This window comes from Leopardus geoffroyi, chromosome B4, assembly GCF_018350155.1.
Source record: "Leopardus geoffroyi isolate Oge1 chromosome B4, O.geoffroyi_Oge1_pat1.0, whole genome shotgun sequence".
In the NCBI taxonomy this organism is placed as follows: Eukaryota; Metazoa; Chordata; class Mammalia; order Carnivora; family Felidae; genus Leopardus; species Leopardus geoffroyi.
Genome location: NC_059341.1, coordinates 54,736,107 through 54,762,431, shown reverse-complemented (window position 1 = coordinate 54,762,431; position 26,325 = coordinate 54,736,107). Strand labels below are relative to the sequence as shown.

At 45.0% G+C, this 26,325-nt stretch overlaps 1 protein-coding gene across 2 annotated transcripts; it reads right to left on the bottom strand.

Moving 5' to 3' along the window:
• Positions 1-795: 795 nt before the first annotated feature.
• LOC123590099 (cationic amino acid transporter 3-like) lies at positions 796-14,825 on the bottom strand. Of its 2 annotated transcripts, none has more exons than XM_045462949.1 (2): positions 14,718-14,825; positions 796-3,123 (listed from the first exon to the last, which is right to left on the bottom strand). In XM_045462949.1, exon 2 carries the CDS (start codon positions 2,935-2,937, stop codon positions 1,174-1,176), a length of 1,764 nt encoding a protein of 587 aa, XP_045318905.1. In that variant the 5' UTR covers positions 2,938-3,123; positions 14,718-14,825; the 3' UTR covers positions 796-1,173. The 2 variants fall into 2 exon arrangements, with proteins under 2 accessions (XP_045318905.1, XP_045318904.1); XM_045462948.1 differs by having other exon boundaries at positions 14,701-14,821.
• Between the last annotated feature and the right edge of the window lie 11,500 nt (positions 14,826-26,325).

Genomic DNA, 26,325 nt, shown 5'->3' with positions numbered 1-26,325 from the left:
GATGGTATTTTAATCTGATTATTTCATTAAATGAAGGTAAGTGTTCAAAGGGTGCCTTGGTTTCTCTCACTTCATCTTTATATGTGGAGGGGCTTCAGCTGGAGCTTTGGTTTTCTGTGCGTGGTCCCTGGACCAGCAGTATCAACAACATCTGGGAACTCCTTAGAAGTACAAGTTCTAGGTCCCACCTAGACCTACTGAATTCCAAAAGCTGGAGGCTGGGCCCAGCAATCTGTGTTTCCACAAGCCCTCCAGGTGAGGTGACACCCACTGAAGTTTGAGCACCACTAAGCAAAGGACTATTCCTTGCCTTTCTCCACCCCCTTCACTGTGACTTTAGTGAGTTAAAGAGACAGCACTGAGCATTCCCAGCTCAGTCCCTTTCACTTTTTTTCTTGGGTTTCTTCTTTTATCCAAAACCAAATTAGCCACAGGACACATGATATATCTAATAAGGGGTTAATATCTAAAATATATAAAGAACTTACACAACTCAAAACCAAAAGGCCAAATAATCCATTAAAAAGTAGACAGAGAACCTAAATAAATATTTTCCAAAGAAGAGATACTAGATGACAAACAGACACATGAAAATGCTCAGCATCACAAATCATCAGGGAGTATAAATTAGAACTACAATGAGATATCACTTTACACCTGTCAGAATGGTTAAAATAAAAATAAACAAGAAATAACATGTGTTAGTGTGGATGTGGAGAAAAAGGAACCCTCATGTACTGTTGGTGGGAATGTAAATTGTTGCTGTCATTATAGAAGTCAGTATGGAAATTCCTCAGAAAATTAAATGTAGAACTACCATATGATCCAGTATTTCTGCTATTGGATATTTACCCAAAGAAAACAAACACACTTTTTTCTAGTTTCTTGTAATAATAACTTGTTTAAAGTCAGTATGCAGTACAGACACAATTAAAAAGTACACAAGTAAAAAAAAGAAAAAAAAATAGGAGGAGAAGACACATTCTTCACAATACACACAGAGCTCTTTCCCCTACCACCATTCCATGGAGGTCCAGCTTTCCATGTGCTCAAGAGTACTCTCCATATTATGCAGGGGGACCTGACTGCACTCACATGTGATGATGCCAAGCCAAATCTGTACTGGCATTAATGAGTTCAAGGTGTACACTTCTGACCTTAATTGAAGTGGGATTAATTGACCAGGCTGTGCTGGATCCCATAGCTGAAGTAGATAGCAAACCCAATCAGCATCCAGACACCAAACAGGGCCCAGGTGTTAGCTGTCATCTGCATCATAAGGCAAACATTCACAAAGATGGTCAGTAGTGGGAGGAGAGGCAGAGCAGGGACCTTAAAGTGAAGGCGACTGGAGTTCTGTGGCTGTCTCCAGATGACCCCAGTGATCCCAATGATGAGCACCAGGAGCACCACAACCACTGAAATCCACACTGGGTCTCCAGAAAGCAGAACTGGCCACTGGGCCAGCACCAGGCAAAGAAGAGTGAGCAGCAGAACAAGCAGTGAGGAGCAAACATAGACAACCTGGCCAGAGAGTGGAGTGGGGGTGGAGCTGCCTGGAAAAAGTAGTGCCTGTAGAGTCAGCTTCTCTGCTGCAGGTCCATTCTCCTCCTGTACCTCTGCTTCATTTCCTCCAGTCCTCCTCTGAGGCTGATACCTGATGATGAGAACACAAGTAGCCAGCAAAGAGTAAGCTAGCAGGGCCCCAACTGACATGAGGTCCACAAGATCAGTGAGTCTAAAGAAGAAGGCCATGATGGCTGCAATAATGCTCAAGATCACAGTGGCCACGATGGGGGTGTCTGTGCCAGTTTGGATCCTGGCAAGGACAGGGAACAGGAGCCCATCCTGTGTCATCATGTATATAAGATTACGTATGGGGAACATAAAGCCAAAGATGCTGATGGAAAGACTACAGAGGAATCCAAAAGTTACAACATAGCAGGCATGGGCCCAGCCAACATGGAGAAGTGCCTCAGGCAAGGTGCTCCCAGGTTGGAGCTGGTAGTAAGGCACCATAAGTGTAAGTGCTGAAGAGACACCAAAATACATCAAAAAGCAGATGAACAGTGAAATAACAATGCCCATGGGGACAGAATACTGGGGATTTCGGGCTTCTTCGACTCTGGTAACAATAATAGTGAAACCTATAAATGCATAGAAACAGGTAGCTGCTCCACGGAGAATCCCCTTGAAGCCAAAAGGCACAAATCCTCCAGAGCCCAGAGGGCCTAAGCTTGAGGTGTCATTGAGTCCAGCCTTTACGTAGTCCTCTTCTGTGAGCTTCCAGTTGTGCAAGTCCCCCTTAATGAAGCCAGCAATGATGACAAAACTGAGGGTCAAAAGTTTCACCAATATGACCACTTTGGAAACCAGGAAAATCCAACTACTCCTCAGAATCAACAATTCCATGAGCAGCAACACAAGGCCCACAACAATGAATCCTAGAATTTCTCCAAGGACCTGGGGAACATTAGGTGAGATGCTCTCATGCAGGGTCTGAGATATCTGGTTCCCAAGCAGATTGTCGAAAGCTAAGGTCCAAGCCCGGGCCACAGTGGCTGTATGAGCAACAAAGAAGATGATGAGGTTCCAGCCAGTGATGAAAGCCCAGAGTTCACCTAGAGTGACGTAGCTGTAGAGATATGAAGAGCCAGAATAGGAAACCTGGACACCAAACTCTGCATAGCACAGCCCAGACAACACAGAAGATAGGCCGGCCACCAACAAGCAGATCACGATGGATGGTCCTGCTTTATCTCTAGCCACCTCACCAGCCAGGATATATATACCTACACCCACTGTGCAGCTCACACCCAGGGCCACTAAATCTAGGGTGGTCAGTCTTCTGTCAGGGCCCATATCGGCCGCATATTCCTCCAGCATATGTCTGCGTACCAGCTTTTGACCAAATCTGCGAAGTGCCAGACACAGCATTCTAGCTGGAATTGAAGAGGATTCTGGGATCAGAGAGCTGCAGCAAGTTCAGGTGCCATGAGTCTGGAATCAGGTTTGGTGAGGCTGAGTTAAACTGAGTTGGGTTGGGGCTGCCAGGTTCCATTGCTCAGGCTTCACAGTTACTGCTTCATATTTTTTCTTCTATGTGCTATCCCTCCTTAAAGCCTAGAAAAACAATAAATATTTACTGAACAAAGGTGTTCAACCAACCGACCAAAGCTCAGAAATCCCATGTCACTTGTTGCAGCACAAATATCACAGAAACTGACACAAAAGACATCATAGAAAAATCAACCCTGCTTTCTCCTCCCAGAAAAAAGGGTTGAATACCTCCCAACATTCTCCCTTTTTACACACCACATGATATATTCCCATTTGGGTTCCCCTAACTGATGTAGCTTCATGTACTAATTAAGCTGTAAGACACAAGAAGGAATGCATATAATGTGCAATAATCCACACGTGGGATGTTTGCATGGTGCTTGAGTTCGAGTTATAACACATTAATTATAGACTAGTGGACTTTGTTGCAATTACAGAACCATTTTTAAAAATATCATCTGAATTTAAAATACAAATTTGGCCTCCTGGTCTTTAAACTCTTAGCCCCGAAATCAGCTAGCAAGTTTGGATGTCACTTTGGTTCCCTTTCTCCTCATTCTGCATCAACTGTTTAGTTGTACTGATGGCAAAGAAAGTACAGTCCAACCCTTCCCTTTATACACTGAGGCCCTCAGGACACTGCAAAAAGGGAGGAAGAGGGAGAAAGAGGCAAGGCCTTCATAACTACCTGCAAGAAGAAGAAGAACAGGCTGTCTGATAAGAAAACACTGGAGAAATAGGTGCAGCATTCAATCAAAGGTCCATTACTAAGAAGGGAGAAGAGCCAGAAGAGCCTTTGTGTGTGTGTGTGTGTGTGTGTGTGTGTGTGTGTGTGTGTGTGCGTGCATGCATTCTGACCTTAAATAAACTTTACCCATAGCAACCAGGCAAAAGTTCACTACGGTTGTATGTCTACAATTGTGAAAGTGTGATGTGTAGAGAGGAAAGAAGTAGCTCACAATCAAAACAATTCCTTCTGTCTCCTCCTCTCTGACTTCTAGGAGAGAAGATGAACTCACTTCTGCAGACAGTCTCCTCACTGGCTACCCTGTGCTCAATAAACACCCTGTACCATCTGTGATGTCAGCTTCCAGGAGCCTGGAGACCGGGAGAGCAGCAAGCTGCCCTGCTTTATGAGCTTGTATTAAAATACTCACTTGGAACTCCATACTAATTTTTCACAAAGAGTTATTTTTAACTCATTCATACCATGGTCTGAATATAACAAATATACATTCTTAATGAATGAACCCTGCATGTGGTTCTTCTTTTCCCCTACTCCCTTGCTGCTGTTCAAATGATCAGCTCCACAAGGAAAACAAAGCTTTGGATGAACAATTGACAACAATGCCCTGAAAAAGGCTCTGGAGAACAGAGGGAAAAAAGTCACATAGCCCACGCTCTCCTCCATATTCGGGCTTTAGTTTTGAAAGAATTTTAAGAAATGTCAGAGGCTTCTAAAGAGAGAAAGGTCAAGTTAAAATTGAAAAGTCTTCTCTGTAGATGATCAAAAGGAACCCTTGGGTTACAGTTCAGACCTTCTGTTTACAAATCCATCTAGACTCCTTATTTGCCACCCACCAGTTCCAATGTTATGATTTACTAACCAGCATGCAAGATAGATAAGGAGAATAACTTCTTAACTGATGGAATATTTTCTGCTCTATGAATGTAATTGATGTACCAATCCCCCGCCCCCACCAACGCCAGGCTTCAGACCCTTCACTGATACCCCATTGCCCTTCCTTCCTTCCTAGTCCTTCCTTCCCTTCATCATCTGACCCGTGATTATTTCTCTAGCCTTATTCCTTGGTGCTAAATACTTGTGGGGCCTAGGGTTACTGAGTTAGACCACACATTGAAAATGCAAGGCTCAAATACAACAACAACAACAACAATCACAACTACAACAACAACAATGACAATAGTATCTTTACCTGCAGATGTCTCATCTTATTTCTGGAAGAGGTAGTGATGGGTACTACAGTGGTGTGAGCAATAAACATTATGTCAGAAATTTTGGATTTGAGCCCTGGTTCTTCCGCTTGACTACATAAACTAGGGTAATTTGCTTAATCTCTCTAAGCCTCAGTTTCTGCATCTACAAGGAAACTTACTTGACTTCTCTTACTGAACCAATGTGAGAATTGGATGAGAAGATACAAACTATCACACACTCCTGGTGGGAGTGTAACTGGGGTCACCATTCTGAATCACAGTCTTAGTGGAATTAAGAATGCACACACCCTCTCACCCCACAATCCCTCTACAAGGTGAACACTCCAAGGAAACTCCTGAATTCATAAGGAGGTCCTTATGAGCATATTCGTCACAGGATTATTTGTGGTAGCAGGAAGTTGGAAGCTATGCCAGAGTCTTTTACTAGAGGGATATAGAAGTAAAATGTGTCATATATGCACAATTAAATACTGCACAGCATTCAGAATAATAAAGTAGATTTACAGGAAGCCACATGGGTAGATCTAAGAAACAATGTTAAGTGGGAAAAGTAAAAGAACGATGAAGTGTATAGCACAATGCCATTTATGTTCATTTTAAAACCTGCCAAAATAAGTATATTTGTCAAGGATATACATATATCTATTAAGAATGTTATATCATTTGCTCAAAACATTCCACTGATTTCCTTTTTATTCAGGATTTGAGCCAAAGTCTGCATTTACAATGGCCTACAAAGTACCACAGTATTTATCACTGACCCAGCTACCTCTCAGCCTCTGTTTCTTTCTCTTCCCACTCATTTTTCTGTAGTCACTGGCCTCCTAACCATTCTGGTCTCCTAACCCTGCCTCAGAGGAAACCTAATGAGGCTGTTAAATAATTATTTTCAAGTTCTCAGAGTTTCAGAGAAATGGAATTTAAATGAAGCATCTCCAGGGATTATATCAATCCCTCTGTATCCAAGCACAGCTCCTTCCTGTTCCCAAAGTATATAAATTCTCTCAGCCTTCTTCAATATCAAGACAATGAAAACTCTGGAGCCAATCAAGCCAGTGGCACCCCAACAAGTATAAAGTTTTTTGGATAGTTGAGCTTCCCCAGAGTTTCCAAACTTCTAACTCAGCAGACCTGGAATGAAGTAGGGGGCAGTCAGGAATACAAGTGTAGGAGCTCTGAGTTCAGAGTGGGAGCTTTAAATAATAGTGAGTGTGGTGCATGTGTACACCAACACTTCCACAGTGGAAACAGGTCAGAATACATATGAAAAGGTAAACAGGACAAAACTACTATGACACTGGGTCTGAGTCTCATATCCAAAGGTAGAAGAAATTAGTTAACAAATCCGAATGAAAAATGGAATCTTCCCATTTTCCCTTTCTGTTTGTGCCTTCTCTAGAAGTTTGTGTTCAATCATAGTCCTTCTTTTATTCATTCAACAAATATACTGATCCCATTTATTGAGCAATGCACATAAAGCGAAGGAAAACACAAATATCCCTCCATTCATGTTGCATATATCTTGCAATAGGAAGCAAACAATAAACAAATAAGTAATATGAATATAAATTGTGTTGGATTTGCAATCAGTGCTATAGAGAAAAGGGAAGCAAGAAAAGGTTAGGATGTACTCAGAGGGGGTGTTGTGATTATAAAATGGGGATCCAAGACAGCTTCACCTTCACACTGTTGTGCAACCATCATCACCATCAGGTCTAGAACTCGTTCAACTTCCTCAGGTCAAACTCTGCACCCATTTAACAGTAACTCCCCATTCTCCCCTCTGAGCAGACCCTGCACACCACCATTCTACTTTTTGTCTCTATAAACTTGACTAGGCTAGGTACCTCATATAAGTGGAATTGTACTATACTGTCCTTTTGTTTCCTGGGTTGCCTTTAAGCCTTCAAACATATATAATTAAAATGGAACTAGGATATAGGAGAAGGCTGCTCTTCCTCCTCTCCTCAAGTAGCAAAGTGACAGTGAAAGTCTTAAATATTCATTCATTAAATAAATATTAAGCACCTTCTATTTTTTTTAAGAGTTTTGAGAGAGAAGGAGAGAGAGAGAGAGAGAGAGAGAGAGAGAGAGAACACAAGAGCAAGCTCATGAGAGTGAGTGGGGGAGGGCAGAGAGAATCCCAAGCAGGCTCCATGCTGTTAGCACAGAGCCTGAGGCAGGGCTCAAACTCATAAACCATGAGTTCATGACCTGAGTCAAAACCAAGAGTTGATGCTTACCTGACTGAGTGACCCAGACACTGCTCCAAACACCTTCTAAAAGCCAGTCCTAGTGCTTGGTGCTACAAAAAAACAATGGTGAGGAAAAAGACATGTTTTCCCTTCTTACATGGCACTCATTGTCTTTCACAATGTTCTTATGTCATATTCCTGCCCAAAATGTGTAACCTGAATCTAATGATAAAAGTGATCAGTCTATAGGGGCACCTGGGTGTCTCAATTAGTTAAGCATCCCACTTTTGATTTTGACTCAGGTCATTGCCTCATGATTTGTGACATTGAGCCCTACGTCAGGCTCTGCTGCTTATAGCGGGGAGCCTGCTTGGGATTCTATCTCCCCCCTCTCTCTGCCCCTCCCCCACTCATCCTCTCCCTCTCTCTCTCTGTCTGTCAATAAATAAAAAATATAAAAAAAAGATCAGTCTACAGAACAACTTTCTACAGGAAGTTGACTTTCTAGAAAATAAATGACCGGTGCTGTTTAAAACTGTCAATGTCAGGAATGACAGTCTGAGGAACTGTTGCAGATTAAAGGAGACTAAAGAGACATGACAATGAAATGCAATGTAGATCACTAGACTGCATATGGATCAGGGAGAAACATTTTAGTATAAAAAATTGGACAATTAGTAAATGTTGAATATGGATCATATTTCATACACACACACATACATTGGACAGAGCAAGCAAATGTGGGAAAATATTAATAATTGCTCAAATTTTGTGAAAGCTAAAAGAGTGTTAATTGTACTATCCTTGCAATTTTCTGTAGGTTGTATATTTTTCCAACTAAAAAATGTAGGAGGAAAAGTAGAGTGTTCCACTAATAAATGTTATGGATTCTCCTTCCCTGAGTGCCCTTTATAAACAAGCTTGCCATCACTTTTGGCTGGAACAAAACCCCACCGAGAATGACCTAGAACCAGATCAGGAACTTTAGATTAGAAGAGTGGGTGCAGGTAAAATTATTTATCTTTGATTTACACCAAAATTGTCAACAAGCAAAAATACCTGAAAAGAAACACAACCTTGGCTCATGTTAATACGGTTATAAAAATTCCATACTCTTATTATCATTTTGTGGGATCACTAGTAAACCAAGGCCATAGAATTCAACCATAGAGGCATTTGGGAACATGTGCAGAAGCTGAAGGCAGAGAAAAAATTGTATCTGGCAAATAGGGGTATGAGGTATATGCAAGACCTAGGGATACATAAAGAGTGTGGTGAAGGAGAACAAGATTTGTTAAGCTAAAAGTAATGTACATGTTATTTCATTTAACCCCCATAACAGTCCAATAAAAAAGAGATTTGTTAAGCTAAAGGTAATGTACATGTTATTTCATTTAACCCCCATAACAGTCCAATAAAAAAGTATTATTATTCCACTTTACTGACTGAGAGGGTAGACAACTGTCCCAAGCTCATTTAGCCAGTACAAAGAAAAGCTGGAATTTAAAATTGGGTTTTTGTTACTTCAGAAACCATGTTCTTTCTACTGCAGCACCCTACCTCCACAAAGAGTGAAGACTGTACAGCATAGCTATCCAAGCAGTATTTGAGCCGGTTCTTTTATTTGTGCCAAGGTCACCTTCTGCTAATGTCCTCCCTTTCCTCCCAAATATATACTGATGGGCCAGAAATGGAGGTACCGAGATCATTAAATCTGAAAGTGATATGTAGCCAGGTCTTGCTAAAATCCAAACCTAATATAGGGCCAAAATGTCTCCAGACTATCTTTTTAGCTGCCAAGAAAGATTCCAACGCATCACCATAGCTATTTCAATAGTTCCCAGATATGATTTTACAGCTAATTATAATTTCTGCTCACAACATTAACCCATCTCCTTTTGCTTGTCTTTTAGTAGAAATATAGGATAGTAGATTTCTAGATGCCAAATATAAAAGTCCCCTTCTGAGACTCCTTTCATCATTCCATTCCAAATATTTTTCTAGTCACTACCTCATTCTTTTTTTTTATTTTTTTAAGTTTATTAATTTATTTTGAGAGAAAGAGAGAGAAAGAGAGAGCAAGAGAATCCCAAGAAGGCTACTCAAGGTTGATACAGAGTCCAATGCAGGACTTGAACTCACAAACCATGAGATCATAATTACAGCCAAAACAAGACTCAGATGCTTAACCCACTGAACCACCCAGGCACCCCAGTCACTACCTAATTCTTGAGAAAAAGAACTATCTTCAGTGCAGGTACGGTGTGCTAAAGAAGAAAATGAAACCTTGATTCTCATTGTGTAAAGGAAGATGGGGATGGGGAGCAGACATTTTCTAAAATGGTAGCCTAAAGGCAGGAAGATGGTTGCAATTTCCCTGACAACATAAAAATCTCCAGTTTGGGCTTCCCAAACCTCAGTCTCACTCTAGGTTTCCAAATGCTGCTGGTACACACTGCCACAGAACATCTGCCACAAATGATGACAGCCCCGACTGGAACAGATGAGGGTAGGAAGGCAGATGGTGCCAGTTTAAGCAGGATGGTTTAACAAAACATCTTTTTAAGCTTCCTAGTTCACTTGGCCATTTGCTCCCCAGACTTGGCTTCCAATCATGAGCAGATTGAGAATGTTCACCAGAGAATGGCAAAACCCAGAAGAACCAGTACCATAAAAATGTCAGCTCACTATTCAATCCAAAATGTGGTTAATCCTTTCCAGAGCTAAAATGGCATAGAGATGCTGATAAAAGGATTTCAGCTATGTCAGAGTGATCATTCCGGCTTGATTGTGGTTGAAAACTAGAGACTGCCCTAGTATTATATATATATTATATATGGGCATGAGTGTTCCCCATTGTTACCCATATCTGTGAGCAGCTCAGAGCTCATGGCACCTAGAATATTGTTAGTATTTATTAATCATCCATGGAAATAAGAAAAAAGACCACTGCATATCAGGCATTACTACACACCTCTGTCTATTTTTGGATCTCCTCATTATTTTTTTAAACTTATAAATGAATATGGACTTGAAATAAGGAGTAGTAGACATTCTGAACATGCTATTAGTATGGGAAGATCAACACAGAAGATAAAGGATTGCCTTTCTATTTTAGTTTAAGAAGGAAGAAAACCCCAAATATGTCTGGAAACAAGAGGATTGACAAAGCATCTAAGGATCCTGACTTCTTTATTCAGGGAAATTCCATAAAAAATTGGAAGTGAGAAATTCCAGCTGAACTCATTGGTTTCATATATTTGGGGATCACAAACTTAGCCCTCAATTCAATTCAGTTGACATGAAGTCACAAGGTGCACTTAGCACCTTGTCCACACTAGACCTCGATCTAGTAGGTTTTTATGCTTTGCAAATAGTGTACATCCAGGGCCAGCCTCCTGCCATACTCCCTGGTCCACCCTCCTTGTCCATATTGGTAACTTGAATAACGAGATCCTCTCAGCTCTCACTCACATTCACCCAGCAGCCATCATAAAATATTGCCCTTGAAGCAGAATAAAGCCCCAAATCACCTTCTTACTGACCACTGCATTGCACCAGATTACTGAAGTATGAGTGCTCTCTACCCTCTTTATGGAAAGTGACACTTTCCTCATGTCTTAAAAAGACACACACACACACACACACACATGACACATACTCTCACTCTCTCTCCAGATGTATAGTTTTCTATTCTCTGTTAAGTCCAAACTTCTAAGATCGTACTTCTACGTCTTTCTTTTCACTGTTCTTCTATCACTTACTCCAATTAAACTTTTCTGTGGCTCCTGCTTCAACAGGACAATTCTTTCTTCATGCATGCACATCATGCTAGCATTAACATCAGCCCTCACACAGGCTGTCCCTCTGTGTCCAGAACACACTCTTTCCAAACCCTGTTCAACATGAGCTTCCTTCCAGAAGCTTCTCTTGGCAACCTACAGATAGGTATCTTATCTATCCAGTATGCTCTCCTTTCCCCCTGCTGTCCTCTCACTAATGTCCAGTGGCGTAACTCACTGGCCTAGAATTTTGCCCTTAGACAACACCCAGTTAAGGAATATGGTAGGAGTTGTAGATGGTAAGGTGGAGCACAGGGACAGAGTTTTTGGCTCATGATGCTTTCAGCTTGACTTTCCTTTCCCAGCTGATATCTGAGATACAAAGAGTTACTTGGCCACGGCCAAGGAAGTACCCCAGGCTCTATGGCCCAGTTTGGCGATGTCAGAGATCTGACACGAGAACTGAAGTCCAAGTAAAATATTAATAGGTGCAACCAAGATTTGAGCTTGAAGGCATGGAAGCTTTCGAATGGTCTGCTCATTAGATAAAGAGGAAACTCAGCCACCTCTTCTAACTCACCTACCTACCCTAACACTCCCAGCACTACATTTCTCAAATGACATCCCAGTCAGAAAAAGTATGAGTTTCAAGTCAGTGAAAACCCATCTTGATGCAGACTAAGACACTCCACACTAATTGTATGTAGACCAAATTCCTCGACCCAAATGTAGACTAAAATCTATTTAGATGTAGACCAAATAATCTTTGCTTCATTCCCACAATACCCATGGGGTCCCTGTTACATGCAGACACAACACTAGTATCAATGAATAATTATTTGGGTACACAATCAGATAGCCAGACCTTCTCTAAAGGCTGTATAGACTCTACATTCTCTAGTATCTTTCTGGGGTAGTTGTGAACAAGACACCCTTTCTTAGTCCCTGTGGGATAACTGCATTAAATGCAACATTAATCACTTATGTTTTCACTCATATAGGCTAGTTTCAGGCAGAATCCAGTTTTCAAAATTCTTTTTTTTATTTACCTATTTTCTTTGAGAGAGACAGAGACAGCACGAGCAGGTGAGGGGCAGAGAGAGACATCGGGAAAGAGAAAATAATGAGCAGACTCCACACTGCTAGCGCAGTGCCCAATGCAGGGCTCAAACTCACAAAACCATGAGATCAGGACCTGAATCGAAACCAAGAGTTGGATGCTTAACTGACTGAGACACCCAGGTGCCCCACAGTTTTGGAAATTCTTAACATTTCTCTATCCCACCAAAACAAGATGATCATCTTGACAAATTAGAAAATACTGAGCCTGTGCTTCTAGAGGTTTTCAGAAACTAGATGAGATACCAGGAAGAATCAGAATGAGATTTTCAAAACAAGAATCCTAAGGAGACCAGGGGAAATCCAAGAAGGGTGTGCAATAAGGGATTAGAAAATGTATGATATATTGATGTCGACAGTGAAAATCAATTTCTTCTCTACTTCTTGTGATTTTCTACTTCCTTTTCCTCAACCCTGAATCCTGTTGACACCTAACAAAAGTTCTCAGGAGAAAGTATTAGAAGGAAATCCATATTCCTGTCCACCTTATTTTCCAAACTACAATTGTAACATAGGATGGCCATTGTTTACAATGAGCCCTGATACACACTCATTTTTATCAAGAAGCTTTGTTAGATAGCTATATTTTTCCCCCACCCCCCAATCCTTGCTTTCCTTGTAAGAAGAGAATCTAGAAATCCATGCAGTGTCCAATCCATCACTACACTCTGGCTCCACTTTCAGACTAGCAGTTTCGAGTGGCCAGAGCCTATGGCTCCTTCTTCCATGTACCTCCTCCCAATATTCACCCTCAGTAATATACTGCACACAAGGTGGCTTTGGAAAGGCCGACTATCTCTCTGGTATCTTTCTTCATATCTCTAAATGTGTTCTCTCCTTTCATGTAAGGACTCAGCTGTCTTTCTCTCTGTCCTCTCTCACCAGAGTGTGCTTGGTTCTTCTTATAACCCTAGGTATCTTCTCCACACTACCACCAACTCCGTTGGAAAGTTGTTTTGTTTTGTTGAAGGGAAGACACCAGATCATCTGGGTCATATGTAAGTTGTATCATATCTCAGAGTCCTGAGTTCTTATCCAAATATAGATCAGTATGACTTCTCTGCCAAGATCCATCTGCCTCAGTCCAGGTCAGGAAACATAATGTACAACAGAGTGACAGCCACCAGCCTTAAGGGATAATCTTTATCCCTCTTCCCTAGTTTTTTCTAAACTCCAATCTGCTTTGTGATTTCTGTGATGAAAAAAGAAAAAAAAGGAAGAGGATAAACCAAAAACTATAATCCAAAAATAATAGTCATCAATTTGCAATATACTTAGTGAAGGATATTTGCCTCTACACATGATTTTGCCTAAACTAAGGTTAAAATGAATCTGCCTTCTGGAAGCACTTACCCCGTACCCATTGATAATGGAGAAAAGTTGCCCAATAAATTCTAGAAGGTAAAAGAAAGACAAACTAGGAATCAATATTTGCCACATTTAATCCATAAAACAGGCTTTATGCATAGATAAGTATTGTCTGGGATTCTGGTGTTGGAGTACTGCCCACAGTATACATGACATTGGGGAGTGGGGGAAGGTGGAGAACAGTTTAAGACTCCAAGGGCCTTGAGGAGTTGCAAATAGGTTTTGTGCTAAGAACAAACTGCCTCTTGGAGACCCAGTAAGTCGGACCTATTTTCAACTTCTCTTCCAATCCTTATTAATTAATATGCCTATCATGAATATAAAATTCATAGATTCCAAAAGAAAAAAAAAACAGAGCCTTCAGTTTTCAAGGTTTATTTAGCACTGGTTTATAACAATATGCTTGGGAACTCAGATGAGCCTTCATACAGTTTTAAAGATCACTAGGCAGCCACACCCCAGTGGAACTTGATAATCTAGTCTCCTACAGCCTGCCCTGGCCTATAATCAATCCCTACCACCTTTCTGACTTAGATAAGAGAGGCAGTGAGATATGCTCAGCAATTAAAAAAAAATAGATATTTAGCTCCTTAAGCATGGAGGAAGAAGTACTCCCTCTTGATGATAGACCACTTTATCAAACTAGACCTGCTATTCTACAAAGTCCATTCCAATGCCTTCCCTAAAAAGATATGATACAGAGACTTTCAGAATCTCCTGTGAGAAAGTGTGGCAAAGCATGAAGGAGGCAGCAGAGCCAGGTGGAAGAATCTTCATTCATTTAAAGAACATGTCTAAGGATACTATGTCCTTGGCTCAGTGGGAAAGACAAAACTGATAAAGCAAGCCCTGCACCAGGTCATAAAGGAAAGGCTAAGAAGGAGGGCAGGGCAAAGAAGTGGGAAGGACTCTGGAGAGGAAACACCAAAGAATAACCTTCCCTCATATTTTCCTCAACAGAGCTGAGAACATTTTTGGTCTGGAAGAGAACAGAGTGTAGGCTTCCAAATCACTCTGACCCCAACAAACCTGTTTGCCCTTCCCAAATTTGAAAGGCTTCTGGTCTGCCCCCTCAGTCCACAGTCCAGCCATGAAATACTTTCTGCTCAAACCCACAGGGCATAGACAGCCAGCAGTACTCCAAGGTCAGCTTTCTTCCTCTCTGGCTCCATCTCAGTTTTTTTTGCCAACTGTATAAACACAAAAAAGTCACTTACCAATGGAATTTTCCTACCTCAGAGGAGGAAGACCTGATGAGAAAGTGCAAGCCAAACCCAGGGAAAGGTAAGAACTTGGCCAAGTAGAGTCAGGCTTGGGAGTTAAGTGCAGCTGTGCCCACGGGGAGTCGGGGAGTCGTGGCCCTGGAGATGTCAGGCACTGGGGAGGTGGGGCCTCAGTGGAGGCAGGGCTCTAAGGAGGCTGGGCCCTTGGGGAGGTAAGGATTTGGAGAGGCCAGGGCCTGGGAAGGGTGGGAAAGGGTAAAGGAGATTCCTTAACTGCAATCTGGGAGGAAATCTGGAGGTGGGCAATGGAAGACTAGTGGGGCCCTGCACAGGTGAGGAGGTGGACTGAGGGCTTAAACGGGACTTTGTTGCAGACTGTGACAGCCAGATGTGAATTTAGAAATAAACAACCTTCACAGAGTCCTGCATATGGAGGAAGTGGTGGTTTGCAGGAGGAGATTGTGGAGAGCCAGTTGGAGCCAAGCCTGTGGTAATTGGGAAGCCAGTCCAAGATCCAGTTAGAGTCCACTCAGCAGTCCTTTAAACAGGATAGAAGCACCCCTCCTCCACCAGCCACCTCTCACAGGATCTCCTATTATGTTCGTCAAACACTCCTATCCATAGGTTCCTCAAACACTCCCATCCATGCCATCCATATCCACCCACTCACCCTAGTTTCCCATCATTCCAGAAATAAAACTAAAAGGGAACTGGCTTGAGCTTCACCACAAAGGATTTACTGATACAGTCATTCAGTGTTTATAGCACATTCTGAGTATGTATTGAGCATTGTGCTAGAGGAAGTAAGGACAAAGATATAGTCCCAGGGTACAGAGCTTCATGCTCTAGACATTCAAAACATAGGGTTCTAAGACCCTGAACAATGACCAAAGAAAGGTTCCTCCTTATTCCCAGAACATTAATCTTCAAACAGAGGCAAGACTCTCAGAGACAAAGAAGGTACTTAGAGACAGAGGGATGAATGCACTAGTGATAGACCCAAGAAGCCTTGTACCTCAAGGAAACAGGGCACCACTGCTGCTACTTGATAGTGCTGAGAGTCCTCTAAACCCTAAAGCAGGTTCCTTAAAGACTTGGGTGTAGTTTCAGGGAGGGGAGAGAAGGGCAGTGGCAGGTCCCTAAAGGGACAGAGTATTTACTACCTATACTAAGACAGCACATTGAAATTGGAACAGAAAGAATTGTTCCATTTGTAAGGAAGAACCTCCAACTGAGGAAAACCTACAAATTACATTGACCCTGCCCTAACACATCTCCAGTGGGTATGGGACAAGGGCACTAACTGAGCACCTCCTTTGTTCCAGGTACTATGCTGGGTAGTGGATGAGAGGCCCAGACAAGACTCTCTGGGACAAGAGAGCCAGAATTCCTAGAGGCAAAGGAGATAGGCAGGAACTGGAAGGATGGCTGTCATGACAGAACAGTAGGGGAGGGGCATCTATGTGTTTGATTTGTATCTATTCCAACAGTCCTAGGATGTCTTCCCCTGCTTCAAGCTGAAATTTTTCCCAGATGTGCATCTGCTTGAGGGAAAGAAGGGAAGGTGCAGGGGAAGAGTCTCCCTTTCCTTGCATCTAGTCCCAAAACAATCTTTTCCATTCTCCCTGTGCTATTCACTACCTGCTGGGTAGAGAGTAGGTGGCGGGGGGGGGGGGGGGGGGGAGGGGGTGGTGGTGTGGGGAATGCCAGGGCCTCCATACAATCAGCAGGTAATGAAAAAACTGGTCCAGGCACCCTCCTTCCCTCCCTCCCTCAGGCTACCAGGGGTCCTCAGCCTGGATCTGTATCCATGCATCACCTTTGGTGACCAAGCCCTTCCAGGTGGACTTGTTGCCATTTCTTGATGCTGCCAAGGAGTCTTCCACCATCACTCTTGCCTTTGCTGTGGTGCCCCGGCCTGACCACTGCCTCCACAGTGGACACAACAGCTCTGAAGCCCCCACTTGTGTCCATACCCACAACCCCAGGCTGCTGTCTCTGCACCCTTGGACTTGTAGACCCAACCTCAATGGTCGCCCAAGCCTGGATTGCATCTGTCTGGGAGAAGAAGACAAAGAGAAAGGGGCCCTACATGTGCACCCTTTCCACAAAGGAGTTCCAGATGGCTACAACCTCCAGAGGCAGGAGGGCATCCACAGTGAGAGCCAAGGCTGGCGGAGTCCCCTCAGGTGCTATGGAGATGCCCACTGTGGTTCCCTGAGCCACCTGAGAGTTGCCAATTGAGCAGAGTTGGCAGGGAAGGGGAGACATGGGTGAGGAGCAGCGGAGAGGCCATTGGTGGACAGTGACTAGGACTGCTTTAAGAAAGCACATCTGGGAGAAGCACACCTGTGAAATGACATGCTTGGCAAGGCTTTTCTGCACTCTCCTGATGCACTGCACTCTTTCCTTTCTCTGTCCTCTCTCCACAAAAACAGCTCCCTACTCCCCCAGGCTTCTCTCTCCCCCAGTTCACCTCTCCACACTTCATACTTGCCAAGTTTTGTGGCTCAAGTTATGCAGCTTTTTGTGTTAATCCTAAGATCCATTTCCTGAGTGTGCAAAAAATGGTTCAGTGCTGATCTAGCTGCGTTTCAGGGATGAGACAAGCTCAAGCTCTCCATGCTATTCCACCATCTTAACTTGGTCTCGCTAAGTTTTAATGATTTGTTTCTCCTTCTCCTCTCTCCTCCCTATCAGACCTGACCCCACCCACCTGTCTCCTCAGTTGTGTTAAAGCCCACAGGATTGTGGGCAGGGGTGGCAGAGGAAAGGAGTGGCTACTACCCTCACCCCTTTTCCTCCTTGTACTCTCCCCTGCCCTGCCTCCAGTGATGTGTGAGTCTCTCCTTGATTGTCCTTACTCTCCTCCTTCCACCCCCACTACTGTCTACTGCCTTTCCCTGGGAAGTTGGTGCTTTTCTTTTTTTGGGGGGTTGGAGGAGTGGAAGGAGGGGAATCAAAGATTCTGTCCCAGAGACCAGAATACGTGAGACTGGAGAAGGTGAAAGAAGCAGGTAAGGCAAAGGTTTTGCCTTCATATGGTAGGATTGTTTGGGGTCAGGCCCTGGACATATTCCTACTTGAAAATCTGTTACAGTAAAACAAGTCAAGAGGAGAAAAAGAAGGAGCAAATAGGGTGAGAGGCAGGAAAGGACATGGAATTTCAGTGTACAGGCTAAACTGGGGGGACCCAGGGACTACAGGTGCTTCCTAGAAGTGGGGGGGATGCAGCCACCTTGTCCCCATCCCTCTCCCAGCCCAATTGCAGCTCTGGACTGTTCTCATCTCCCTCCCCTGGGACAGAAGCTGTGGCCCCACAATGTCATTGCCTTCCTGTATCCCCTGCATGTTCCCATCCTTCACTGCCTTCTTTTGCTTTGACCCATTACAATCAATTTTAAACTAAAATAACAAAGAAAGGGACAGAACTGTCCCAAGGCTGGGGGTAGGGGTGGGGTGGGGGGTGAATGCAGAGGGTTCAGAGTTGGGGGCATAAGTCTCTCCTGGAGAAAGGAACAGAATGGGGGCCTGGCAGTTGGAGCCCACCCAGGTGATTTTACATGAAGTATCTGAATCTGAAGGTGTGGGAAGAGGGGAGAGGAGAGGAGGCAAAGGTGTGAGCCAGACACAGGGGGAAGAGTCTGAAAGACACAGAGATAAGAGAAGCAAGGAAGAGAGATGGAAGGGAGGATAAGAGGGGGAACATGGATCTGAGTCTGGGGGAGGGAAGCAGGGAGGGAGACAGTCAGAAGGAAGAGTTGATGGCAGACTCAGTCCTGGAAAATCTCAGATCAAAAACTGTTTGGAGTCAGAGACCCAGACAGATAGACAGACAGATCTGCCTGAAAGAGATGAAGGTGAAGGAGGCAAAGTAGGAAGGAAGAAGAGAGGGCTATGGGTTGGCGGTGGGGAGGGAAGAAGACAAAGAGAGAGAAGGAGACTGGTATGGAACAGGAGGAGAGAGCCAGGTCAGGGAGGGGGACATATATTGGCTTTATGATCCTCTTCCATCTCACCTGGCTCCATGCTGAGCTGGTCCCCTCTCAGGTGCTGCTAGGTGGTGGATGTGCCCAGAAAGCTGACAAGGTGAAGTTGCTGCCATCACTGCCCCAGGCTCCTTCCCAGTGTCAAACAGTGATCCCAGAGACCCCTATATGGATATGAAGACTACTTCCCCTACCATCTCCCCCCAAATGTCACAGTCAAAAGATTCCTGAAGCGCAGTGCTAAATGTTTCATGGTTAATGCAGCCTGGCACAGAGCGTGAATGAGGGAGTGGAGGCCAAGAAGAAAGCAAAGCAGAGGCAAGCAGGCAAGAGGGGCTGACAAGCTCTGGAGAAAGTGCTGGGGACAGATTGGTTTAGAATCACATGGGGAAGAGGGAGGAGAGGGTAAGAATCGGGACTATGCCTGCATTGAGAGCTAAATAAGCACCATGCAACGTATAAGCAAAATAACATACTAGTGACTGTCCATTAATTTGGGGTCAACAATATAGCCACCTTCTGAGGTGTCACCATCAATGCCTTCAAGCAGCTTTTCACTAAAGGGCCTCCCAAAATATACATATAAAACTCACAAAAGGAGAAACTGAGGCATAGATTAGAGACCTTGAAGCCAGTGTACATGCCTGAATCTAGGTTTCAAGGAAACAGTGATAAAGCGACCAGCCAAATTTGTAAAGACCTAAGAGTTTAATGGCAAGCTGGACTCTACCATTTCCCCAAGGCTTTCCTGCGGCTCTACAAAGACTAGCTCCCCAGCTCGTCTCAGGGCCATAGGAGACCCTAAGAACATTAACTCAAGCAATCTAAAGGGGAATTACTCTCTCTCCCCCCCTTCCCTGCCAGCCACCTTTGAGGGTCCCAGAGGCCGGAAGCCTGGTTATAGCTAGAGCCCTAGGAGTCTCTTTAGCAGCAATAGGGAGGGGAGACAGGGAACCTTCTAGAAAAGTCCTGCAGAGAAGACCAGGGAGCAAAAACCACCAGCTCCATCCCACCCCATGGGCATATAGAAGTTTAATAAATTTTATAATGTCCAGGGCTCCATGCATTTAAAGCCAGGAGTTGGGCAATTATATTTTTTCTCCAAGTTCTACCCTTTACCCTCTCCCTCCCCCATGAACATACATCTTTTATGAAACACACTGAACCAGATCCTGGACATTAGCATTTGTCTTCTCTAGAATGATGGGATTAATTTCAGCAAAAGAAATTTAGGATACACTTTAGAAAGAATATCCTTTGAGGTAGGGTTGGTAAATGCTAAACCCAGACACACACACACACACACACACACAGCACCTAAATAGAAAAGGAAAGACCTTCCTATACTGCCTGTGGGATGGACCTCCAGATGATGTGTCCCACATCAGGGAACCAAATATTGTCTCTCTAAATAGTAGGGAGTTAATTAGTGTTTAACCCTTAGCTCAAGGAGGGAGATGATTGTTTCCCTCCCTCAGTCATAGCAAATCTTCTGAAGAAGGATTACACAGCCTGTATGTAAAAGCCCACATGCAGAAGCCTAGTTTGCTGTCCTATCCCCTGAGGCCTCCCTCTCCTGTTGGATCTCAAACTCTCAGCCCGTCTCAGTGTCCATTCTTTAGACTCGCCCTGTGAGCCCAGCCCAGGGGGAGGGAAAGCAGCCCAAGGGAGGAGAAGACAGGGTCCTGTTCTCTCGGATGTGAGAAGAGAGACAGACAAGACAAGAAACGCTGGGGAGAGAAAAGCATATAAGTTAATAGAATGTAGCCAGATCTGTTGAGGACTGAGAGAACTCTGGAAAGGAGGATGGAAACAGAGATGGAGAGTACAAGGCAAGATCAGAGGGAAGGAAATGCCAGATTTAGAGGGTGGGTGTGTGAAGGACTTGGAAGACAGGAGACTGATCTGCTCAGCAGGAATGGAGAGAATCAGCTGAGAAGATATCGAAGATGAGCATGAGGATGGTTTAAAATGCCTAATGCATTTAGATATGTACATCTTTACAACTATACACAGTTCTTTGGCATAAATCTCATGTTATCCTCAATACCGGGCTACAGGAGCAGGTTTTAGTGTGGCTATTTTACACATAACGCAACTAAGGCAGAGAGGTTCAGGAACTTGCCTCAAGTCACACAGCTGGTAAGGGGCTGAGCAAAGAATCAAATGACTGCACTGTGGTGCCCCTACCTACAGTTTCTGCCCTGGGAAGCAGCCAAGCTTGGAACCTGTTGAGTGAGGGAGAAGTGACCCCCAGAGGGCAAAAGACCTGCCTCCTGGGGCCCTTCTCAGCATGTTCTGCCCAGGAGAGCTTGGCCAAGTTGAGGCCTCATCTGGGAAGTGGGGAAGTCATACCTTACCCTCTGAATATGAAAGGCTAAACCAGACCATTTACTGAAGTTCCTTTAGCTTTAAAATACAGAATTCAGTCCATGGAAGGGGTGGATGAGGGGATAACCAGGATAAAGGTCTCAAAGCCTCAGTCTTACCATTACCCCTCCACACCCCATTATGTCTCCCTTTCCTTCTTTCTGTCTCCTGACCCCCAGTGGCCTCTTCCCCACCTGTCAAAGCCCTGGCAGTTGTCTCCCCCCAGCCATGGCTCACTAGACTATACAGTCCAGGCTCAGCCAGCCTCACAGAACATGAGGACACATCAGGGCCAGCGACATCAGCCTAGCTTCTCAGCATCTTGTCCACCCAGCCCGGGGTCACGGTGGAGTTATAACCATGGTATATTTTACATTGCTACCCCACATAGAGCAGACCCTGTCTCCTCCATCCCTCTGCCTCCCTAACACACACATCACCACCCCCCCACACACACATGCACACCTGCATATTTCCTCCTCATCTGTCTCCAAGGTTCACATTCTGTACTAAAAGATCTTGCACTTACTGAGAGCTCTGACTCATCTGACCCTCTCCTCTCCATTTTCCTGCTCCTTGCTAACAAAATGAGTATCATTCTCCTTGTCTTCTAGTAAACCTTCTGCAGTTCTGTGTCTTCCTTCATCTTGCCTCTTTTGGTCATTGATAGTCATCTATCACCTAAGTCATAGGGCTTTGTTTAGTAGTCCTTGACCACTCAGTTCACAAATATTTGCTGAGGGAGTTCCCAGAGCTGTATGCCCTTATGTTTGGTTCTCGGCCTCATCTCCAGCTGCCAGGAGCTCCCCCAGGGCAGGGCACCTGCTCCTCCCTCTGGGTCTCCCCTCAGTGCCCAGCACACATATAGAGGGTAGAGTGTGTGACTCACTGATTCTGCTCCCTAGGAGAAAGGAGGGAACTGAGTAAGAAACCCAAGCAGGGACATCATCTAAGCCTACACTGCCCTGTGAGGTTTAGTATCAGGGAAGCAGGCAGCTGGAGGGAATCAATCTCTAGTGGGACAGTGCTTTCCTTTAGAAATCCCAGGACACCTTGCATTTGTGTGTGTGCATGTGCATGTGTGTGTGTGTGTGTGTGTTCGCGTGCGAGCACACCTGACATGCAGGGAGGGGAGAGGAATATGTGGATATGAGGTTCCAGGAGTCCAGATCCTGTCTGGAGATGAGAGTACATGGGGAGCTGACTTCCACATCCTCTGTAGCCCCAGTGGACACAGACCCACGACTGCAGGGATAGAGGGCAGCCAGCTCTGCCACCACAGGATGAATGTAGGATGGACTTTGGGCAGCTTCCATCCTCCCTGGGGTCCAGTGCAGAAATCACATGGTTTCCTGTGTTCTGGTTCAGTCCAGTCCCCACCTTCCCTTCTTGTCCACACTCACGGGCATTTCCTGTGTTCAGAATTTAGAGCACTCGTTAGGCTGAACCATATGAAATGCCTGATAGTCAGTTTTGGTTTATGCAGTCAATTACTTTGGTTCCTCTCTCTTTTAAAAATCCTTTTTACACCAGGCTAAGAAGACAGGGGAACAGTTTGATGAAGGGCAAAAAATAAGAGCTAATATTTATTGAACACATACTATGTGCTGAGTGTGTTGCATCTTTACCACAGCACTAATTCTCACCACAGTCCCATGAATTATTTTTTGCCCCTAGAAATAATTATGCCCCTGCAATTATTTCTCACCTTTTACAGGTGAGTGGGTCCAGGTGAAGAGACTACATGGGGAGTAACAGGGCTGAGATTCCAACTCAGCCCAAGACCTCCTGCTTCACCACTCCCCACCCACACACCCAGGGGAGTCCTGGAAGAGATGGGACCCAGAAGGCGATGCCTGCAGATTCACAACAAGAAGGGAGAGGAGGAAACAACCACACTGGAATTCTGGCAAGGCCAGAAGAGCCCCTGTAGAAGGGAGCTGAGGCAAAGACCAGTGACCACAGCTGAAAATAGCAGCTTGCTATTTTACTGTTTACCTCCTTGGCATGACCTTAGTGAAGGACAGATGAAGGAAGAGAAGAGATAATGATACTTGGACAGCCAGGGCTCCTGCCAGGTGCCACTACTCCTATAGACAGACAGACAGACACAGAGACACACATACACAACACACACCTTTGCACATATGCTGCCCTCTATTTCATGCATCCACACAGATGGAAAGACAAGAGCCTAGGTCACAAAGCCACTTGGCACAAAACTACCTGCATATACATCTTGCCCTCTAACACACACACACACACACACACACACACACACACACACACACACAAGACATGCAAAATACATCTCTGGGTACCCTCCAGTGGGCCACAATACCTCTCCTAGCAAATTCAGAACATCCAGCCTGGCTGTCAGAATCTGCCTGTCTCCATTCCCCTTCACTCTGGTTCCCCAATCCAACAGTTTATCCAGGCCAGCAAAGCTGTGTCCTGCCTGCTTTATGGTTTGTTCATCCTGCTTCCCAAGTAACAGAGAGAGGTTCTCTTCTTCTTTTCCTTCTCTGCCCCATGTTCTGTTGGGTTTCTCCTTCTACACCCACCCATGAGTCCCCTCCTCCAGGCAGCCTTCCCTGATGAACTGACTCTGATTCTTACACCCACCCATGAGTCCCCTCCTCCAGGCAGCCTTCCCTGATGAACTGACTCTGATTCTGAATGTGCCCTTGTCCTTCACACTTGTTGGTCTGTACTGGGTGCGTGTCACCACTCAAAGGTAACTTTGCATATTCGTTGCCAGGGCGGGGAACATAAGCTCCCCAAGGGCAGGACCATTTGAGCAAGTATTTCAGGCAAATGCAGGCCTCACCCTCCAGCCTCACCAGGCTGGGAAGGGAGCCCTACTACCTGATATCACAGACAGAAACATTAATCTGGGCTCCAGCAGCCACCAGGAATGTCTCCCTGTGTCACATGCTGCAAGTATCTCCTTTGAATGACCTTTCAGAGCCATTTTGGAGGAAGGCACATCATCCACTGTGTCTTCCCACATTAACCTGGTTTTTAACTGGAAATACTGCTTCCCAGCTGGGTCCTCACCTTATTTTCCAGCCTCTGAGAAAACTTTGCAATTCTCAAAAATTAGATCCACCCTAAAGGACAAACATGTGTCTCTGGTGAGGCACACAGCCTGGTGCTGCAGGCTGTGAAGGCGATCCCCACAGAGGATGTCAGGTGACCAGGCACCTGCAGCAGCAGTTGTAAGTGCTCCAGTGAAGAAGATGTTTGTATGGAATAAGTTCATTGTACCTAAATAAAAGAGAGAGACAAGGAGAGGCTTGAGGTCCACTGAAAGTGCTTTGCCTGAAGAGTGTGGGGTGTGCAGAACAGTAAGCCTGGGAGCTTTGCTCTGCATCCCTGACCAGAACTGCCCAGTGGCTCCTTACAAACCTCACACATGCACATGGGGCATCGGGTCCAGGGAGGGTATGCGGCATGTCTTTTACTACAGGAAGGGGAACAGAAAATATGTGTGTCTCTCTTTTATCCCCTCATGACCTGTAACCATTCTTGTACATAGGAAGCTCTCAATAAGGTCATTGGTTCTTATTATCTAGGTCTCCCAAAATAAGCACTCAAACCAGTGAAACTCAGTCCCTTTAAATATTTCTTCTCACAGTCCCCCCAACTATCTCACCCCTTGAACCTCAGTATCTATCCCCAGGACAATTTCCCTGTCAAACCTTCTAAGCACCCCAGTGATCATGGGACCCCAGCTCAATTCCCAGTCATTCCAACCCCCTCCTCCATCATTTACTCAGTGTCTCTCCCTCCTCCTCTCTCCCTTTCCAGGGGGCAACTTAGCCCCCTGGGTGTCTCCCCAAAGACAGGCAGTCACTAATGAGCACTGAGCACTAGAAGGGGAGGATCAAGGGCAGCCTAGTGGGTGGGAGGGGACTCCAGAACTAGCAGATAGGGAGTCCTGTTAGCATCTGTCAAATATTCCATCTCCCTCCAGCATCCCTGTCTCTTGACTCCTGGCTCCTGCCAATCCATCTCCCTGCTGAGTCTGATGGAGTGAGTTCAGGTGAAAACTCACAGAAGACTGGTCTGCTCCAGACCCATTTTCTCCAGGAAGGTCACTATCCCCACCACCTTTCTTTGAAAACTCCCAAAAACTCTGGGAAACTGAGGCTGTACATTGAACCAAAGGAGGAAGAGAAATTGTTCTCTCTGTTTAATATCTTGATTTCAGCCCATGTGTCCACTGCCCTTCAACAAAAGCAGAAGTGACTACTTCAGGCAATGGCACAGAGAGTGAAATCTCAGGAAGACTATCCCAGCCTTAAGGAGGTTCTGAGTGTCTCATGAAACCAGTGGAAGTGGGAGGAAAGATGTAGTTGGATGATCAAAGATACCCTTTTGTTATATAAGGAATTTCTACTGGGTGGGGGAGGGGGGGTTGCTGGGCAGGGGAGCAGCTCTAGGGACTTGGGACTATGGGAACCTTCTCAGAAGTGACCTGCAAGGGCTCATGGGCCACAAGAGGGCAGCAGAGAATGGCTTTCCCTGCAGAGCCAGCCCTGGGCCCTGGGTGCGGAGATAGGCTGGGGGAGTCTTCGGCTCCACCAAGAACCCATGAATTTCCATTTCAGGAAAACCCTCCTGCAGCCCTTTCCAGTGGCATCTCTTATTGTCTTTGGGCCCTGAAATGCCCACAACACTATGCTGTGCACACACTCACCCTCAGCACACACACCCCTCTGCCCCTCAGAGTCCCATAGCCCCTGCCCCTCTTCCTACTTTCTGAGCTGCAAGAGGAGCTTTCCTTCATTCATAATTTGCTCTTTTCCTGTGTTTCCAGAACTCCTCAAAGCTGCAAACAGCGAAATACTTTCCCCTGTTTGAATCTGGTCCCTCCTACCACAGCCTCTGTTTCCATTTCTCCTGGCATAGTTTGAAGTGACAGGGGAAAACTGGTGGTTTCAGAACTCCCTTCTCTGAATCTGCCCTGTTGATCATGGCCCTCCTGCCCAGGAAAGGACTGACCCATATGTGATCCACAGCTTTAGCCCCATATCCTTTCAGTGTCCCTACACTCTGGACCCACTTCCTTATCCAGAAGAAACTACTTCCAGGCTTGTGGATGCAGGTGCCAGAGCTCAATTTCACAAATGTGGCCTGGGCTTATGAGGCACTAATTGCAACAAGAGGATTTGAGTTAAACCCATTAAGAACTTCCCAGCACAAGGGGTCTGAAAGCTCAGCTTGTGTGAAATTCAGTAAGATTGCATACATG

Coding starts and splice junctions, on each gene's coding strand:
- LOC123590099 (XM_045462949.1), bottom strand. CDS start 2,937: ATGCTGTGTCTGGCACTTCGCAGATTTGGTCAAAAGCTGGTACGCAGA.